General features: G+C 42.3%; 2 protein-coding genes across 3 annotated transcripts; both read right to left on the minus strand.

Moving 5' to 3' along the window:
- Window positions 1–2,304: 2,304 nt before the first annotated feature.
- On the minus strand, window positions 2,305–9,049 carry rffl (ring finger and FYVE-like domain containing E3 ubiquitin protein ligase). The gene is made up of 8 exons (XM_070905743.1): window positions 8,913–9,049; window positions 6,804–6,985; window positions 5,744–5,941; window positions 5,395–5,643; window positions 4,957–5,161; window positions 4,518–4,541; window positions 4,102–4,311; window positions 2,305–3,805 (listed from the first exon to the last, which is right to left on the minus strand). The coding sequence occupies exons 2-7, from the start codon at window positions 6,981–6,983 to the stop codon at window positions 4,118–4,120; spliced, it is 1,050 nt and encodes a 349-aa protein (XP_070761844.1). The 5' UTR covers window positions 6,984–6,985; window positions 8,913–9,049; the 3' UTR covers window positions 2,305–3,805; window positions 4,102–4,117.
- Window positions 9,050–10,477: 1,428 nt separating this feature from the next.
- eif4h (eukaryotic translation initiation factor 4h) lies at window positions 10,478–19,688 on the minus strand. Of its 2 annotated transcripts, XM_070905657.1 has the most exons (8): window positions 19,601–19,688; window positions 16,407–16,597; window positions 15,950–16,014; window positions 15,578–15,683; window positions 14,731–14,841; window positions 13,545–13,703; window positions 13,269–13,384; window positions 10,478–11,042 (listed from the first exon to the last, which is right to left on the minus strand). In XM_070905657.1, the coding sequence occupies exons 1-8, from the start codon at window positions 19,663–19,665 to the stop codon at window positions 11,037–11,039; spliced, it is 819 nt and encodes a 272-aa protein (XP_070761758.1). In that variant the 5' UTR covers window positions 19,666–19,688; the 3' UTR covers window positions 10,478–11,036. The 2 variants fall into 2 exon arrangements, with proteins under 2 accessions (XP_070761758.1, XP_070761759.1); XM_070905658.1 differs by lacking the exon at window positions 10,478–11,042 and having other exon boundaries at window positions 13,245–13,384; window positions 14,758–14,841.
- Between the last annotated feature and the right edge of the window lie 1,171 nt (window positions 19,689–20,859).

The following is a 20,859-nucleotide window of genomic DNA, read 5'->3' on the forward strand; positions in this document are numbered from 1 at the left end:
GTTGTGATTAAAGTGAGGAGTTAAAACAGAACCCAACATTCACTGTTAACGTTTCTCATGGAGACTAAAACAGTGGTTTCCAGCCTGGGGGTCGGGACCCTCGACTAGGTCGAAAGGAAAAACTAAAACCTGCTGCACAAATTTGAGTTCATTTTTGATGGACTTTAATCTTATTTTGGGAAATATTGGATTGTTTCACCTCTGCTCACAAGTCAGACATCTAAAAACCTGTGACAAGAGGTATCAAGTAAACCGCTTTATTCTAACAACCCTAAAAACCTGGGAACCACTGGATTAAAGAAAAAAACTGGATGCTAGCCCGTTAGCTTCCAGTCGTGTCAGTCTCCATGGGGACAGCTAACGATGCTAACAGATACCTGAAGATGATAAAGGGATCAAGTGTTTGTCTAATGGAAGTTTGATCATAGAAAACTCTCACAGTGTGATTATGACATTATTCACTTATATTGTTGCAGAGAAATCAAAGTGCAGTGAAACTCTATGCACCACAGCTGAGCTTTCATGATCCTGCTGTACCCCCGAAAGCCAAACACTACACATGAGATGTGATCCCAAAGTCAGAATGGCTGTTAAGAACCAACCATCATTTCACACACACAAAAAGATCAAAAATATTCACAACAAAAATCAACCTCAATGATCTCACAAGAACTCGAGAAAAACAAAAGGACAAAGTCTCTTTCCAAATCAACTAAAGACGAAATTCAACATGTTTCCACATCAACAGATTAGTGCAATCTGAGTAATAACAAGACACAAAGTCAACTTCAAACTGCTGAAGTTGTCTGTCAACAACACACAGAGACATCTGCTGGTAAAGATTCACACATCATCTTGTTCTCTGTCTTTAAGAACATGTGGAGACCCTCAGGGAAGTGTCCTGGAGCCTCTGCTGTTTCTATTAAACCTGATAGAGATTTAAAGGAACAATATTTAGGAAATCCTCTTGTTCTCTGTCCAGCACAGTGATAGGTCCAGGCCAGGAATTAAGATCCTCCATTACATTTCCTGCAACTTTTCTGAGTACTTATAATCTCAACACAACCACATAAATATGAGTAACTGTGTTTTCTTTATGAAGAGTGCCAGATTACAGAAGAAATCAGGAAAATACTGAACATTACTATTTTATTGTCCAACATGGAGGGCTAAATGCTGTTGTTGTTAATTTCTTCTTCATTCCCCAGATATAGGCGATGATCCGATGATGGAAGGAAACTCCGCTGATACTGACTTTTCACATAATATTGTTTACTTGCATCAAAGATCAGGATCAACAGGCATGCGCATCTAGACCTGTACAGCACCCGTAGCCGAATCAGTACTGCTGCCCTGAACACTGTTCAGGGCAGCTCGTCTTTTATACTCGTCTTTTATACATTTAGACATACAGGGGTCCTACTATAACACATAAATCTATAAACTTATCTTTCCCTAGGGTCCCTCAGTACCCCAAAACCGATGATATACAAGTTATTTGGACAGCAGGCTAGGGGTCAGGAAAAGAGACCTCTATCGCATAACTCAGTATGGGGCCCCAACATCTGCTAGTTATTCACCTGGAACATTGCATACGTGGCAACTTTGTACTGCATATCATTTTATGAAAAGACTACTTTCATGATTAGTATCAAATAATACACATCACTGTTTCAAAGCTTCTCCACACTGGCAGGAAGGCTGAATTTCTACATGTACTTTATTGCCCTAAAATTGTAACAAATTTGAATACGAGTCTAAAAACACTGGAATCAGCCCCCAAAAACTATAGTTTTAACCACAGAATATATAAAATAAAACAATATAAAAAAGGTCCCTAAAACCCTCAAATTCTCAGAAAAAACAGAGAGGAAATTACCTCATAGGAAGCTACGGGCCTAGGTCCATGGTTAACTTAGCTTAGCACAAAGAACAGTGGGAAACTGCTAGCCTAGCTTAGCATGATGCAACAACATCTGTGTAGGGTTGCTGTTTGCTGTCTCTGCTGCCCCCTGGTGGCTCCTGTTCACTCAGGCAGTTAGTTGATCTATGGAGGGCGATTAGCGCCACCAAAAAGCCGACTCGACAACATCATAAGTGTCTCAATGTGTATAATGTCATTCTTGATATGTAAGTGGATTTAAATCTGTAAATGTTCGGATAGCTCTGCATGTTTTAGCCCACAAGGAACACTTTATTTTATGTGCCTGTAATTTCCTAATAATTTCAAAGTTGTTAGAGCTGAAATAATAAATCGATTGATCGATCGACAGAAAATGAATGCAACTATTTCTATTTTGCTAGTCAATTAACTTCAGCTACAGCTTCAGTTTTAGTTCCAAATGTGAATGTTTGCCGGTTAGAAGACGTCACCTCGGACTCTGAGGACACGTCACATTAACCGAGAAAGAAAATAAGCGTTAGTTGCAGCCCTAATATTAATTACAGGACAGAACAGTTATATTTAAACTCAAGAAAACATCCATTAATTATTCTTTTATTATTATACAATTCACCATGTGGAGAATAAAATGTCTGTCTGCTGACAAATTTCACATATTTCATGTTCAGCTGATCCTCTGTGGTGGACTAAGACTTTTAATGTGACACTGCCTCCATTTCCCTGTCATTAGTACTTAATAGGAAACGCCATTGAGAATTATTAAGAAATTACAGGCATGTAAATCAAAGTACTTTATATCATCACTAAACATTCTACAAACCGTGCTGCTGTGTTGAGCTCGACTTTCATTCTTCACTTTAGATCTCAGCTCAAGGTCCGTTTGCTTGTTTTGGCGCTAAAATGCTAAAAAAGAAGTTCTCTGAAACAAGCTAGTAAGAGGCTGTTGAGTTGCTTCCATTCATTTCCAAACGTATTAGAAGACGAGCTGTTATCTAAGTGACCATCAAGTCTGGATTCATTTAGTAAACTTAGTCTCTCTGAGACTTTAAGGAACTGCAAATGAAGCTGTCAAACCTCCCCAAGGCCTCGTTACATAAATCTGAAATCTGAATCTGAAACTGAACAGCTCTGGTCTGGAAAATGTAAAGTATGTAATACGATGAATACGTGACTTGTTGTTTAAGAGCTAAACACACGATCCAGTAATTAACCGTTTCAACTGATTCAAAGCAGCTTCTGAAGCGTTTTTTCAGTTTGACGTCGAGGATCTGACAGGAAACAGCAGCGTTCAGATCCATCAGACGTTCAACTGAACGCGTTCGACTTCCTGCTGCAGGACGCTCACCTGTCTGAAGGTAAAGGTGTGACTGACAGGGGTAGCACCAATCACCTGAGGCTCAGGGTGTGTTGTTGGGTGGAGGTCAGAGGTTGTTATCCTGCTGATGATCTGATCTGAAGGCAGTTTAATGAACACGCTGACAAAGTGATTGGCTGCTGCTCGCTGACATCAGCGAGTGAACCGTCAGTTAGGATTGACATGTCCACAGGGCATTAAACTCCCTGCAGACTGTAGACACAGTGGAGCGGTCGTAAGAACACAGTCTGAGTGTGAAGCTTTCAGTAAGTTAAAGGCCATGTGATGCTGGAAACCTCCTCACCTGTCCAGGTGAAGCCACGTGTCTCTTTGGTGGCGACGAGCTGCTGAAGGCACAGAGGACGAGTTCAAAGGTTGAGAGACGTGATCAGTCAGTCTGAAGGTCACCTCGTACATTCTTCATACGGTCGGACTGCACATCTTATTTACACTAGAAAAATAGAGTTAACAAAATAAAAGCATTTTCTGTCTCTGTAGAAGGTCCCTTCAGGAGGATTTGCAGGTTATTGCTTTGGAGACGGTTGGCCCTGAAGAAGAAGAAGAAGAAGAAGAAGAAGTTGTTTAGTGAGACTTAAAATATACAAAAACCTCTAAAAACAAGTACTATGACAAACAAACAAAAGCTGGAACAGGTTGGGTTAAACTGGGATTTGGAAGTGGTGTTAATGTAATCAATGAAAACGGAGAATAACAAACATCCAAAGTAAACTCTGAAAACAAGCAGGGTCACAAAATGAGTTGTGTCAACGAATAAAGAGGCTCAGATGCACTGGGCGTGGTCTGTGGGACTGGGGTGGGTTAAACTGGGATCAGACTGGTTTACCTGGGTTCAGGTGGACTCAGGACCGGAAGACGTGGACGGCTCGGACGACGTACTGGCGACAGATGGGACACTCGCTCATCCTCTTGCCGCACTTGGTGCAGGTGATCATGTGACCACACTCCAGCAGGACGCAGTCGATGGGAGAGTCCATACAGATCTTACAGAGGTTCTCCTCCAGACCGGCAGCACCGACACCACCACTGCCGGACTCTAGAGGGACACACAGAGACGTACGGAGCGCTGTGAGGGTCATTCTTTACTGCTACAGCAATACTAAACAACATCCTTCTCAGAGTCCGACGCCACAAAGATGTTCAGTTTAATATCTTAGAAGACCAAATATTCACATTTTAGAAGCTTTTCCCCAAAAGCCATTTAATGATTGATATGAAGACGTGAAAAGACAGAAAACTCACCTGCAGCGTTCACAGCGTTGGCAGCTGGAAGACAAACACAAACTGATCAAAATGATTAGCGATGCCTCCACAGAGATTTAACACAAACACTGAAGGCTCTGCTGCTGCTGCATCAACACACTGCTGCTGGCAGAATAACACTAAACATGCACCTGCTGTCTGCTGGGAGATCAGAGGGAGTCATGTGACTGTACCTGGGCTTGGACTTCATATTGAGAATCTTTGGTCAAACTGCTGATTTCTAGATCAGGAACAAACCTTCGAGCTCTTTTACAACTTCTCTCTTGTTTGACGGCAGACTGAAAACACAGATTTTTTCCTGACGAGACCTCGTAGGTTGAAACGTTTGATCAATAAAAACTGTTCATTGTGAGGATCATATCAAACCATCAGCTGACCGAGTGTCCTGGTACTGACCCTGTATGGTCCTGGTACTCACCAAGCAGGTTCTGCTGGTCCTGGTACAGCCGACTCACTCTCTCCATCAGCTCCCACTTCTCACAGCAGCCTTTGTAGTTGACAAAGTTCCTGGCGAGGATTTCCTTCAGCTGTCGGACGCTGAGCGCCTCGATGTCGTCCAGACAGCTCAGGTCAGACAGAGACGCCCTACGACCCGAAACCGGAGCCTCCTCTGGGTCCCAGGTCTGAACCAGACAGACAAAAGGCACTGAATCAGTCTCCAGAATCCACTGGACTGAAGACCCTGATGGAATCTCTGAAAACTACTTTTGAACATTTGTGAAATTTAATCTACCAACCAGATCGAGAGCTGCTGAAACATTTAACTTTTCCAGTTCTCTGGTTTCCAGGACTTTTCCATGTAGACATATATTTGCATTATAAATTCCAGGTTTTCCAGGACCCATTATTGATTTACCTGGTCTTCATCCTGAACGTCAGGCTCGGTGGTTGTGGGCTCTGTGTGCGGGGCCGGGACTTCAGGCTCGGCAGCAGGGGGGTCAGGGGTCAGGGTTGGGGTGGGGGGGTCAGGAGTCAAGGTTGAGATGTGAGGGGTCAGGTCTGGGGGGTCAGAGGTCACAGAGGGGGGAGCAGTGGTCGGGGTCTCGGGGGCTGAGCCGCTGGATGGTGAAGGCTGCTGACCGAGGACCAGCTCCACCAGCTCCTCCTGTAGAACAGGGAACACTGGTTTTACTGAGGGGGCTCAAGGGTCAAACGTTAGGGATTCAAGGACTCTCAGGACAACGTTTGGTAAGATAATAAAGGACCTTCTCTCTGCACAGGTGGGTGGAGACCTCGTGCAGGTGCAGGTAGTCCCTGAGCTCCTTCACTTTCAGCTTCATCAGCTCTGCCCGCTCCAGCAGGTTGCCGTAGAAACGCTGACAGGTGTGACAGAGGCGGGGGCGGGGCTCCAGCTGGGCGGAGCAACGGCTGCAGTAGTTCTTCTTACAGTCCACACAGACATGCTAACAGACAGACAGGTAGAGGGAGACAGGTGGGCAGTGAGACTCATTAGATGGCCGACGCGTCTCCACACAGACTGTATATAAAGATGGCTGACGCGTCTCCACACAGACTGTATATAAAGATGGCCGACGCGTCTCCACACAGACTGTATATAAAGATGGCCGACGCGTCTCCTCTTCCTCCCACTGTACAGAAATGAAGCCAGACTCTCCCGGATACGGGCTGCCATCTTGCACTGGTGACGTCATTTGGAGCCAGAGTCTGCGCAGAGCCGCGGTATCAAGGTCCCGCCCATACACCCGCCCGACCCAATCGCTAACACACCACAGTCAATTTTGGCTGTCAATCATGACGTTTCACCCCATTTTTATAGCATCAAATAACTAATTAAAACCAAACTGATCAGAAAAATTAACACTTGAACAAACATCAGCGTGATAAGAACTACCTGAAATGACAGAAACCATCTTTGGGAAACATTTATTTGACGTGTACTTAGATTTTTTAGTTTGGCTCATGTCCCAACTGCTAACATGGAGGGGGCGGGGCTTATGACCTATACTGCAGCCAGCCACCAGGTGGCGATTGAGATGTTTTGGCTTCACTTTTGGGGAGCTGTTAATGGAGCCAGTTTGACTAAATGTGAACAAATACAGGCTACAAAACGCTGTAGCCCACAGCTAATCCATGACATCATGTTAACTGGACAGAGACATGTATTTCAGACTGTGTGGAGTTGAATTAACTGGACTGTTTGACACACAAACTGCAGGTTAACAACATGTGTCTTTATAGTTAAAAAGGAAAACAGAAATGATGACAGTCTGTGGACCAGACTGACTGGAAGGTGAGCGGGTTTACCTTCTTGGTAGGTGTGTCAAAGCGCCCGCCGCAGGCCTTACAGGTGTGTTCAGGTGCAGGAGGAGATGGCTGACTGCTGAAGGCCGAGTTAGTGTAGGACTGATGCTGTCGCTCACCTCCACCAGACCGTTCAACATCAGCCGAGTCCACACACAACCAGCTACAGCAGGACGCAAACATGCCTGAAAAATACACAGAAATACACATTGTTATAAGTATTAAATACTTCATACATAGCCAGCTACATAGCTAAATACACCGGTTCTGAAACTATTAGGACTTGTTGAATTTCTAAATAAAGAATCTTACATTAGTAGTTTTGTTACCTTCTCTGGCACAAAGAATCTAAATACTCTTCCACAGTAAAATCTGCCGTTTTTGTGTTCCTGTTTTGTAGTCAAGATACTCAGAACCCAAATTTCCTGTAAAATAGATTTTACACGTTACTGAGGACTTCTGCTAAATTTGTCATGTTTCACAAAGTAGAACTTATGTTTAACAAATAATCAGTTATTAAAATGTGTAAAGTGGATCGTAAAGGCAGACTAATACCATATTTAACACATCTTGCTAAATTCAAGTTTACATGTAAATAAAACAAATATTGTTTGTAGTTAATGTTAGCCGAATGGACATGTGTCCTTTAAATTCATAAAAAGCCTTAAATGACTTATTAGGAGGAGCAGCCGTTCATCGGTGAGCCAGGATGCGTTAAATTTAGCAATATGTTAATGGAGTTCAGGATACTATCTGAAGATTTTTCACTACATTTTACTCATAAAACTTGCTTACAGTTAATGAAGTTTTCAATGCAAAAATTGTAATTTAATAACGTATTTTTACAGTATGACATTCTTAGTCACTAAAAGAATCGAACTATAAATACTTCATCCACCACTTTCGTTGTGTACACAGATGTAGACCAAACTACATAGTAAAAACTGATATGTTTATGTTCCTGCCTCGCCATCATTTTTAATATAAATTACATGGTTAAACAGACTTCTACATATTACTGAGATCTTCTGCCAAAGTCGTTGTAATACAAGAAGCAGAACTCTGATTTAATAAATCAGCATTAAAGATGCGTGGACGGGCAGACTAGCGACACAAGTCAAGTTCACATCTAGTGTTTTGTGTTAAATGTCAGCCGAATGGACAAGAGTCTCTTGATGATTAGTAAAAATATTCAGCTGTGTTTTAGGCTGAGCAGCTGTTTTGCGGTGAGTCGTGCTCCGTTCAATTTAACAATATGCTAACGGAGGTTTACCCCACGACATTAAGGAACTTTTCTGAAACTTTATATGTACTTTATCTGAAGGTATTCGACTGCATTTGACTGGGCAGAACTTTTACTTCAAAGTACTTTACACAATGACATTGTTACCGCCACTAAAAAAATATCTAAATACTTTTTCCACCTCTTTCGTTTGTACACAGGCGACTGTTGGCCAAACTACATAGTAAAAACTAGCATATTTGTATTCCATTCTAGTTGTCAAACATGCATGATGTAAATTACCTGGTAAAAACAGACTTGTGCATAATACTAAGACCTGTTCAATTCGGCGTTATGTTTCACGAAGCAAGACATGTATGTAAGATGTATAACGGTTAGGTGCGTGGTACAGGCAGACCAGCGTTGTTTGTTAACGTTAAGTTGCCGTATGAAACTGATCTAACTTAACCTAACTTAGCTATAACGACAGTCAAGTTCACATTTAATTAAGACACGTACCATTTTGCCTTAACTGATAGCCGAATGAGTAAGTGTCTCGAGATAATTCTCAAAACTCATGAGTTACGTTTTAGGAGAATTATCTGTTTACCGGTGAGCCAGGCTCTGTTAAATCCAACAATATGTTAATGGGGTCTGGCGTGTGGCGTCTGGAAAGTACCCTGGGCTGCTAGCAGGACTAAAAGCTAGGCTAACATTAGGCTAGTTAGTGAAGTGTATCAGTCTGAAGTTTAAAGAAACTAAAGAGTCAAATAAACACAAACCAACAGAGAAGACAACAGCAGCAACATTTAAACCGGGTTAAATTAACCCAGTTAACACTTTAACTAACAACTAACCAGCAGGATTATCAACATAATGAACCGTCTTACCTGTTAATGACAGCGCTGCTACAGCTAGCAGTTAGCTAACTAACCAACGAGTCGCTGCTAGTTAACAAACACTTAACTAGTGGTTTAAAGCTCCAGCTGTTAGTTTACCAGCATGATGAGTCAGCGGTTAGTCCTGGCGGTAAAACTGAAGAAATAAAAACACAAAAAGGTCAAACTGAAGACTGAGATAACAACAGCACTGAACCAGGAAGAGTTCTCACTCACACACACACACACACACACACACACTCTGTCACACACACACACACACACACACACACACACACACACACACACTCTGTCACACACACACACACAGCAAAACAAAAACAAAAATACTTGTACCGCATGTGAATATATTTATTATATTTTTATCGTAGAAGTACATTTACTGAAGTACTGTACTTAAGTGGTTACTTACTGCACTCCATTTATTTGACAACATTAGCAGAATATAAAGTCATTAAAATGCGCTCCACCAGCTGAACACATTAATGTAATCCAGTAATATAATATGTATAATTCAGCATAATGAGTACTTTTACTTTTGGTACTTTAAGTATACTTTGCTTTTAATACTTACAGTCAGTAAAAACAGATAATACTTACAGAAATACCTTTGAGTATTTTCCATTGTATGCTATACTATACTTCGACTTTCCCACATTCATCAATATTTTATGAACAAAACATGCAATAATCTTATAAAACAGATTCGACAGCCACTTTCATCTCCAATTAAAATGAAAAAGGAAATCCCAGCTGATCTCCAGTCAGAATGAAAGTACTCTCCACGCAGACCGTCAGCTGATTTCCATGTTTTGGCTTTGAGTCCAGATCAGATCAGAGACGTTCTCTGGAACTTTGTCCACATTTTGTTTTCGGTGTTTATAACTTCACTGAATAGTTGGCAGTCTGAGTATAAACAGGAAACACACACACAGAGAAGTACGACATGAAGCAAACATCTGGCCAGATGTACATATTTTCATGCGGTAGACCAAACTACATGGTACAGTTTGGCACGTTTGTGTTCTTGGCTGGCCAGAAGTTATTCATGAAGTCCATCACCTGATGAAACAGACCTTTACATGCCACTGAGAGCTTCTGCGGGAATCACCAGCTATTAAAGTTACTGTTACATGTAACATCATCTTCAGACAGTGAACACTCATCATTTCATGACTTTTACTGTGAAGCCACCACAAAGACAAATGTTACATATCTTTATATAAAAATCCCAACAGAGTTGGTGTTAAAGTGGCTATGAGACAAAAGGACAAAGGATAAAAAAGTAAAAACATTGTGACAATAAACCTGTGATTTAGCGTGTCATATTTTCAGAGAAAGGGTGGCATCGTGCTTTCATCAGTTGTTTTCTGACTGTTGTTGAGAATAAATCCAGCCAGCCTCCATAAAGTGAAGACAATATTAAAGATGCACTTCAGAGAGACAGAAGGAAGAGGCAGAACAGAGCGAGCTTTACTCTTTATTCTTCTTTCATTTGGAAGAAAAAAGAAAACCGAGGAAGCGACCCCCCCACCCTGAAATTAAACACATTCTGGTTGATGTATGATGATGATAGTTTTATTGCCATAAACAGTGTAGGAAAAAAAATGAACAAAATGGAAAAAAAAAAGTTAAAACAGCCGTTTTTATTCTATAGTACAGTAAAGCAAATAAAACTGTTTATCAGCGACACAAACGTTCTCAAAGCGACGCAGACCGAAACCGACCAAAACCACCGACTGAAGGTTTAAATCCTGTTCTCCTGATCCTCTACAGACCCGATCCTGATCCCGATCCACACTGACACACAGAGACCTGAAAACATTCACCTGGACCAGGTTTACTGTCCACATTCTGTTCAGTTTTCAAATATTATGCAAAAATTACAGTTTCAACTACAAACAGAAATGATAACTTCATGGTACGATAATATTTTGACTTTGCAGATCATTCAAAACTGTTTTGATCAATTTTACAAAAGGTGGCCGTCGGCTTCTACATGAACTGAAATAACAAAACAGCACAAAAACCTTTAAATTTCTTCTTTTCTGTTGGGGACACGATGTGTTAGGGCCACCATCTGGTCAGGAGTATGTGGTTGCTGATTTAAATGAATCAGGACTGCAATCAAAGACAGATGGAAGAAGGGAAGAGGTCGAGAACAGAAAGAGATGAAGAAAAAAGGGGCAAAAGGAAGGGAAAAATAAAATTAAGCATAACGGAAGAAAAACATTTTTCGCCCTGTCTCTTCTCCTTCCTGCCTTTCCTTTTATTTCCTTTTCTTGCATTCCCCCCGTCTTCCCCTCTTTCATTCCTTCCTTCCATGAACGCTGTGTTTTTCTATCAACGTGGAAAGAAACGAGTCAGGATGGACAGAGTGAGTTAATCCGGGGATCCTGAGAGAGAGGGATGAAACGTGGGAAGGATGGAGGAATAAATGTGAGAAGAAAACAGACAGAAACGAGCAAAGACGGACACAGAGAAGTGAAAATGAAATGAAGGATTAAAGGGAAGATGAGACACTTCTTTCCGCCTTCTGTCTCATTCCACCTCCTTATGTCTTGTTGCTTTTCTTCACCTCTTTCTTTGTTTCTTTCAAATGTGTCTTTTCTGTTGTCAAACAGTGAAAAAGTGCGTCAGCGCCACCATCTGTTAGGATGGATATTAGATATTTAAATCGAGCGATTAAAGAGAAAAACAAAGAAGTCGTTTAGGATCTTTGATTTTCTGTTGGCTGTTAAACATGAAACAGGTTTATTCACAGAGGAGCTTCGTGGTAGACGGAAAAAGAAGAAAATGAAATCATCTTTTCAGGTGAATCCAGTTCAGGTGAAGTTTTCTGTGTGGATCAACGGACCAATCAGAAACTTTTTCTTTAATGACTGTGTTCAGTGTGGACGTCTCATTCTTAAATCTGATTGATTGCTCCTCTGATTGGGACAACCAATCAGAGGACCCTTAACTATAGGTCACGCCCCTTGTCGCTCCCATAGACCCAACTGTTTAAACGGTGCTGCGTTCAGGGTATGTGGGACAAAGTAAAAAAGCATCCGATTCCTTAATCGTAGTTTGATTTTGGTCTTGAGGAGCAAAAACAAACTGAAAAGCACTGAAGATGCTGTAGATCCTTCATCATGTTTGGCTAAATATTAGAAATTATCATCGTAATGAAATAACTTCCGGCATGGTCAGTTTTCTGAAACTGTTTTTCCCTTTTTACGTCACAGGACCTGAACGCAGCATTACAGGACCGTTATTGAGGAAGCCAAATGGAGGAAAGTCAGTGAACGCAGCACCTGTCTTCTCTGCTTCTCAGCCCTCCACTCTAATTGGTCAGCTACAGAGGCGTCGCCTGATCAGGTCGTCGTACCAGCAGTGCATCATGGGAACAGAAATCAGAACATCATCACTCTAAAGCGTCAGGTGTCTGTGTTCTTTTTATCTTAAAAAACACTTCCATCAAGTGAGTCTGCTGCAGGCACCTGGCCGGGCGGAGCTTGTCGAGGGCCAGAAGTCTGTCCTGGCGCAGATTAAACCCCGCCCACCCTTGATGACAGGCAGATTAAAACAAACAAACCCCGAGAAAATTTTCAGGACAAAAATATGAAAAGCTGGAAAATCTGATTGATTGGTCACCACGGTAACAAGCGACAACAAAGAAAGAAAAAACGTTCATCTCTGACTCGACCAATCAGGATGAGGGGGCGTGGCTGCAGCTGAACAACTACAAAATACAAAAAACGACTTCACAGGTTTAACCTCTGGGCTTCTTTCTGTTGGAGAGTAAATGGTGGGTGACCTTTGACCCGGCAGCAGGAGAGGGGGGCGGGGTTACTGGACGAAGCAGGTATGACATCACAGTAAGCGGAGGTGGAGGCGAGGGGGCGGGGCAGAGAAACCCAAAGTCTGGACATGCATTCACAAGCTGCTCGTTGTGTTTGTGTTTACAGGTTTATTATTAATCAGAGTGTCAGTGTGTGTTTCTTCTTTATTCCTCTAAGAATAAATATTCTGAACCAACTGAACTCAAACAGGAAGAAGACGAGGAAGAAGCAGAAGAAGAAGAAGAGGAAGAAGCAGAAGAAGAGGAGGAGGAATAGGTTGAAGTAGAAGAAGAAGAAGAGGAGGGCGGGGTCCGCTCGCTCACTGTCTGTCAGGAAGGAATGCTAACTGTAGCGTTTAAACTCATCCCGTTTCTTTTTTTGTTTTTCCTTGTTAAAGTTCTCTATCTGTTCACTCTCGTTCACTCTCGTCCCTCGTCCCCCCTCCCCCCTCCCTCCTCCCTCCCCCCTCCCCCCTCCGGCCCTCACGGCCTTCAGTCTCTTAAGGTTTTTCCTTGGGGATCACCTCCTCTCGTGGCTTGGCTCCACCGAAGATGGCAGAGTTTGGGTTGGCGACCTGGTTGAGTGGCTCAGAAACGGTCCGAGGCTTCAGCTGCAGCCGAGGCCGCTGTGCACGCTCCTCTGCACCAAACAAACAAACAAACAAACAAACGTCATTAGTCTTCACACGAGCAGAAGTACCAACAGTACTAAACTGAACTACACTTAAAACTCGCACGACTAAACAAATAACATACAAACGTCTCTGAAACTCTGACCAACAGACAGGAAGTCGAGTCACCTTCAGATGGTTCCCTGAAGTCTGTCGCTCCTCCGCGGGGGGGTCCATCTCTGAAGCGACCCCCGACTCCTGCACCCCCCCCCCTTCTGTCACCGGGGCGACTACCGCCTCCAGGGCCGCCTCGACTCCGCCCTCCCATGTAGTCATCCTCTCTAAAACCTGCAGAGACAGACAGGTGGACGGACAGACAGACAGACAGACAGACAGACAGACAGACAAGTCAGCAGACAGACAAGTCAGCAGACAGACAGACACCCTCAGGTGTCCTGCAGCGTCTGGAACCTGTAAGGTGATCGATGAGCATGAGATGGTCGAGGTGGAAGGCATGATGGGAATAAAAAAGAGGGAGTGGTCCAGCAGCTTCAGGAGGCGGAGACAGGCTATGGGGGTCAAAGGTCAAGAGTGCCTGTTTCACTTAAAACCATCTAGAAATAAACCAGGAGGTTTAAATGCCTCCTTAAAAAGGACAGACCACTGTAGACTGTTGCATACCTTAGTTTACTTCAGCTGTTTAGCATCTGTTTAGAGTCTGTTACAGTTTAGCTCTGATGAGTTTGGCGTAGTTGCGTCTTTTAGCTTAGCATCACATCATTCATTTGTTTCTGCTATAGTCTGGCTTGTTTTAGTTTAGTGTAGTTCACTTCTTGAACACTTGAACACAACAAACATGAACTCACTGGCTGCGACTATGAACGCTAAAGAGATCAAACGTATGCCATCATTAAAAAAGTAACCAATAGCAACAACAATAGCATCTTAGCTTGGTACCCTGAGCCTTCAGATTTCTTTCTGTCTTTACAAAAATATTTGGATGACCTAAAACACACCTAATCCATAGGGGGCTCTACAGTAAAACAAAACTGACATTACTATAGTTTCATGGCGTTTAAAGGCTTCACCTTTGGAACGGTGGTGCCCCCTCAGCATCGACTGGACATAACTAATGGTAGAGCAGCGCCACCATGTGGACACTTTGCATCATGGCTATTAACTTGTGAATCACCGAGCAGCAATTCAGCAGCAAGGAGGGAACGACGGAGGGAGCGGCAGGTAGCTGCTGTGTGATGAAGATTAGTTATTCAGAATGATTTAGTTTTACTTTTGCTTAAAGTTCAGTTTGTTAGTTCAGGGACACCGTCCTGCCATCTGACTCTGATTGGCTGGCTGGGATCTGCTACTGTCCAACCTGAGCTGCTCAACTCTGTGACCGCACCTCCTCCTGGCTGGTCGAAGTCGTCACGGGAGTCACGTCCTCCTCCTCCTCCTCCTCTGGGAGCTCCTCGAGAACCACCTCGTCCTGCAGAGGACAGGGGGAGTTTAACACTGAGAGGAGGGGGGGGGGCGAGAAAAAAGGGGGGGGCTCCCTCTGGAAGAACAGCACTGAAGAGGCGGGGCTTGTTAGTCATCCATCAGCCAATCAGAGAAGAGATGTTAGAGAGAGAAGAAGTGAAGCTGCTGACTAGAGGAGGAGAGTTATTATAAAATCAGTTTATTTAGTTTAATATTTCTACTTAATTAGACTTGAGGTTCATCTCCAGACCAGGTGTCCTACCTGTTACCTGTCTGTGTGGACCAGTTAGAGGAAAAGAAAAGGGGGGACTGTGGAGGTGAGGATGAGATGAAAGGATGAAAGGTGAAAGATGAAGAGTCCTCCTCCTCCTCCAAGTCAAAGGTCAAACACTGACAGTCAGTTTTTGTCCAATTTGAGAATTGTTAAGGTTTTGAAACATTTCCAACACACTCCTGTAGCTTCCTGTAAAGACAGATTTAATTGAAGAGTTTGTGTATTTGAGATCAAGAACCAGATCAGTCTGAACCCTGGTTCACCCGGAGCTCATCACCACAATCAAATATATTTCTAAAAACACTTTAACTTCATTTACAACTTCAGTTTCAAAAGCTCAACGTACAGTTTTCTCAGTTCTTTACATTCAGACTCGGAGGAGAAACGACAGAAGTCACGCATCAACACCCACAGACCCACATTCCAAGTCAGTGACCCACTCCACTCCACTCCGCGTTGGTGTTCGTACCTCTAGAGTCGTCTTTCCTGAAGCCGAAGCCACCGCCTCCTGGTCCTCCTCGTTCTTGCCTTCGTCCCTCTGCGATGTCCACCCTCAGTGACCTTTGATCTAGCAACTGCAGGGGTCAGAGGTCACGTTAGACGGAATTACTCAGATCTGACCGATCACTTTTATCCTTCAGGGTAACTTGACATGATGCGTGTTCTCCACTAACACTATAACGAACAACTGTACTGTCAGACCACCGTGTTTCGGCTTGTGGTCTTCATCAGGGTCGGCCACCAGAGGAGACGCGCTGGTCTGACAATGACGTTGTTGTTTTGTTCTCTTCTCTCTGCTTCTACAGACTGAAGATTAAAAACCTCTGACTCGGATACTCACAGCACCGTCGTACGTCAAGGCTTCTTTTAGAGATTCCAAATCTTCAAACTCAACATAACAAAAACCTTAAAGAGACACAAAGACACACAGGAGACACAGTCAGACCAGCTGACCCTTCAGAGAGGCGTTCCAAGTGAAAGGACATCGGTGGAAATGGATACAGACGTACAGTGATGAGTTACTGTCAGCTGCTCCTTTACTGAGTCAGCAGCCTGTAACTGACACCTGAAACACTCAGTAAGATCAGTGTCTGCACCAATACTAACCTCAGTGAGTGGAAGAGACGGGCGCTTCGCTACCCTGAAGCTTAACAACAGAACTCATCAAGCTACGGTGTCCTGGTTGGACCAAACCAGGCACAAAGTGTCTCTGCTGTCTTTTGTTGTTTGTTGTGTGTTTTAGATTTCAGAGCTTTCTGTAGTTTCTGACGATGACACAGAAAATAAAATCCTCTGACCTTTGAACTTGTCTGTCTCTTTGTCTCTGACCAATCGGACGCTGCGGATGTTGAGCTCTTTGAAGATGATGTCGATGTCTCCCTGCACCGTGTTGAATGGCAGGTTTCCCACGTACGCCGTGAACGGGGGCTCTGTCGGCAACTCCTTCTGCTTCCTGGGGCCTCCGGAGCCGCCGCCGCCTCCACGGGGCCTGACAGGGGGGCAGACAGAGAGCATCATGGGATATGGAGTACAGACCAGTGTCAGGTTGTTACTCCTGTTGACTGAGTTTCTGATCAGATGTTTCCGGACTGAAATCATGATTTTGTTCCTTCTGTGCTTCTGTTGAGAAGAAAACATCTTAGTCACTGTTACACCATCACCTGGTTCTGGTCCCATTTCAAAGTGCTTCAAGAGCAACTTGCAGCTTGAGTTTCTTACTAAATGTGTACTTAACCTTTCCTGAAAATGACCCCTTGAGAAGTTAATGTCGTAGTGGTGGCATTTCACTGGTTTTCATCATGATGACTTATTGTGTTAACTCTGCAGCCGGTCACTCAGCAGGACGCCTGTCCAGTCCTCCAGTCCTCCAGTCCTGTCCTGGTTCTCACACCACAACTCCATCTCTCTCCCCTGGCTTCTTCTGACCCTGCTCTGTCCCTGGTCTCTTGGACTCCCAACAGGCTCAGAACAATAAGGAGAGTAGCAGTAGTAGCAAAACTACCCCTACTACTAGTAAGCAGAGGCGGAGGAAGTATTCAGATCCTTTACTGCAGTAAAAGTACTAATACCACACTGTACAAATACTCTGTTACAGTAAAAGTATGAAAGTATAATCAGTAAAATGTCCCCTGTGACTGTTCTACTATTAATCATTAGATGATGATGATTATTATCATACATTATATCATTAATTATTATTATCATACATTATATCATTAGATTATTATTATGATCATACATTATATCATAAGATGATTATTATTATTAAACATCATTAGATGATATTATTATACATTATATCATTAGATTATTATTATGATCATACATTATATCATTAGATGATGATATTATTATACATTATATCATTAGATTATTATTATCATTATCATACCTTATATCATAAGATGATGATAGTATTATACATTATATTATCTATTATTATTATCATACAACATATCATTAGATGATGATTATTGGTGGCTGGTTAATTTTTTGATAATTAACTGTACAAAAACTATAGTTTTGAGGTACTTGTATTTGAGTGTTTCCATTTTAGGCTACTTATAATAATAATAATACACTTTATGATACATTCAAAAACAAGACCAAAAGTGCTTTCATTTGGACTTTTGTTACTTTGAAGATGCAAATCTTTCATTTAAAATATTACAGATTAAACGGCCCAGCAGAATATAAAGTCATTAAGAGGAGCTCCACCTCCACCAGCTGCAACATTAAAGACATGAACACATAAATTCATCAGTAATTATAATTATTACAATATAGCCAATACAATATACATTTTTCTGTTATATGCCAGTACTTTTACTTTTGGTATTTTAAATAACATTTTTAATTAACTTGAAACTGGGTTTGTAGAATGTGGTACTTTTACTTGAGTCAAACATCAAGAATACTTCTTCCAGCACTGCAGAACTGCCACATCGAGCAACACAGGACTGAAACAGTCCAGTCAGACCATCGTTCACCTCCGACAGGTAAACCTCCTCCTCTCCATCACAGCCAGAGTTAAGACTAATTCGACACAAAGGCAGCCATGTTTTTGTCTTCACAGTGAAAGTAACAGAGTGTTTCTGCCCTCTGCTGGACTGTAAGACGATCGTATCGGTGTGATTCACATTAGGCTCCAACACTTTTCATAATTTCATTATCTATTAATCTCTCTATGCTGTAAATATGATAAGATCATAACTGATGACCACAACAACCTGGTGTTGTTTCTGAACGATTCACTGTTAGCTGCAGCCCTAGTTCATTACAACTATTTCTCAAAATATTATCATTCAGCCATAGCTCTGTATAAACAATATACATGTAAAAGGTCCTCACATATATGAACAGGGCTTCTGTTACGTTACATGATCAGCCTTGTTAAAGCTTCCATCTGTTCTTACAAATGTATCTGTAACATCATCCAACAGACTTGATGGAGACGGTTTGTCATTACTGTAACTGTGATTTTGGCTTCTCCTGAACTTAAATGAATAAAACTAATTACAGCCAAGGAAGCAGAAGACAAAACAGGGAGGCTCTGAGGGACAAGACGGTTCACGTCTTCAGCAGCAGATTCAGAAGTTTTAATAGATAATCCAAAGCTGGCACACTGACCTTTAAAGCTCAATCGATCAGTCGATTCAACAACAATTCATCTCAAGACATCAACTTTTCATTCTTACTGTGTTGTGATGTTTCATAGACCAAACCATTCATTGATTAACCGATAAAAGGTAGATTAATTGATCATTACTATGATTGTTGTCTCAGCCCTAAAGATCAGTATATCAACTTCAGGTCTTTTAACAAAACTTCTGACTCTGAAGGAAAACAAAAACCAATCTAAAGCTTTTATGCTTCCTACAGGAGCTGCAGACATCCGAGGACTCCCAGAAAAAACAGGTTTTCACGGTTTCATTCACAGACATCAGCTATAACAAACCACAGCAGCTACTCTGATATTAACTACATAGATCAACACATATCAATAACCAATAGTCCGGATCGATACCCAGCCTTGTGTTTAGTAACTACGTGGATGAAACTGCAGCTGCGGACACATGATGCAGCCATGCGGGCAGCCTGCAGCTGCAGCTCCGCCACCACCTCCACCTGCTGGGGCCTCCTGTCCCGCCTCTCACCGGGTCCGGTTCGTTTTGCAAACACTAAACAGATAAACATTATTTTACCACCAAGCTCCGGGGCGATCCCCACCACATGGGTCCGTTTGTTTCGCTAGCCCCCGGCTAACAGTTAGCCTGATACCTCCGGGACCGCGGTGTTTCCCAGCCGCTCTCCGCGGCCTCCCCTCACTCCTGCCCGTCCGGCTCATCAACCGCTGGGCGGGACGAGTTCCGGGGCCTGGTCGCCCTGCACCGAGGCTCGGGGCGGACAACGGCAGGAAACACGGCGACTGTCCGGCCGGGAGTTATGTTTGAGTCACACGGCAGAGCTGCCGTGAGGAGCGGAGACTCACCCTCTGCCGCCGCCGAAGCTGCCGTAGGCCCGGTCCCGCTCATCGTAGCTGTCGTAGTCCGCCATTACTGCTGCTGTGTGTCGGAGGAGGAGGTCCTACACGTCACACACAGAGCACGTTTAGCTGACCGATGAGCGCCTGACCGGGAACACCGACACGCTGACAAAGTTGTTTTATTGTTCACTTAATTTGAAAACTATGCAGAGAAACTATTTTTTTTTTTTTGTTTGTTTTTTTTTTACCATGATGATGATTAACAATGTATGAGAACAAAAGAAACTGAATGGTGGGGCTGTTGAACAAATTCTAGTTATGCATTAGCCTACATTAATTATCAGTTACTAACATTAAGTGTTACTACAATATTTCTGATTAAATCTTTGTAGTCCTTTAAGAAAAAAGGTCTGAATCCAGAAAATTAGCATCTGCATATATGCTATTTGAAAATTGAATTAAATCTACAGGGTAAGTAAGTAACACAAAAATAAATTGCAATAAATATTATCAATCACTGCTCTTAAAAAATATTCAAGATGATTAATTAGATCATAAATCAATGATTGTTGGGTATCAAAAGAGCTGAAGGACATCTTAAGAAGAAAAATATATATTATTGTAGTGATGACACTGATTTCTCTGAGAAAAGGAGAGAAATAAGACGGAAGATCTGGAAAACTAAAATAAAGAAATTAAATTTTCATACAGAATGTATATATTCTACGTTATATGGTGTTGTGTTACTATATTTATTCTATATGTTGTATGGCTTTGCGGCTTTTATTCTATTCTATCTATTCTAATTTGATACTTTTTTTCACTTTTCAATAACAGTGAAATATGTTTATTTATTTGTTATTTTCATTCTTTAAAACAATCTCTGTAACAGCAAACTATGAAAACCAAAGTCTCTGCTGGAACACTGAAACAAATTTGAAGTTTTCGGTTCTTTTATTTTATAATCTCAGAATCAGAAATACTTTATTGATCCCCGGGGGGAAATTATACAGTACCAGTGCTCCATTCAAGAGTAGAAAGTAGCATAAATTTAGAAATAAAAGTATGTAGTTAAATAAAAGGCAAAAAGGAGAAAAGTAAGAAAAAATAAGAAAACAAACAGGAGCGACTGCAACAGGCTGCATGCACGGTCGGCGCATACATAGTTTCCATGTATTTATTCTATATGCAGACCTACACTATATTTACTTATATTTCCCTGTTCTGTATTGTTCAATAAAGTTTTGGACATTGGGGAGTACAGA

The sequence above is a fragment of the Enoplosus armatus genome, chromosome 5, assembly GCF_043641665.1.
Source record: "Enoplosus armatus isolate fEnoArm2 chromosome 5, fEnoArm2.hap1, whole genome shotgun sequence".
NCBI lineage: Eukaryota > Metazoa > Chordata > Actinopteri > Centrarchiformes > Enoplosidae > Enoplosus > Enoplosus armatus.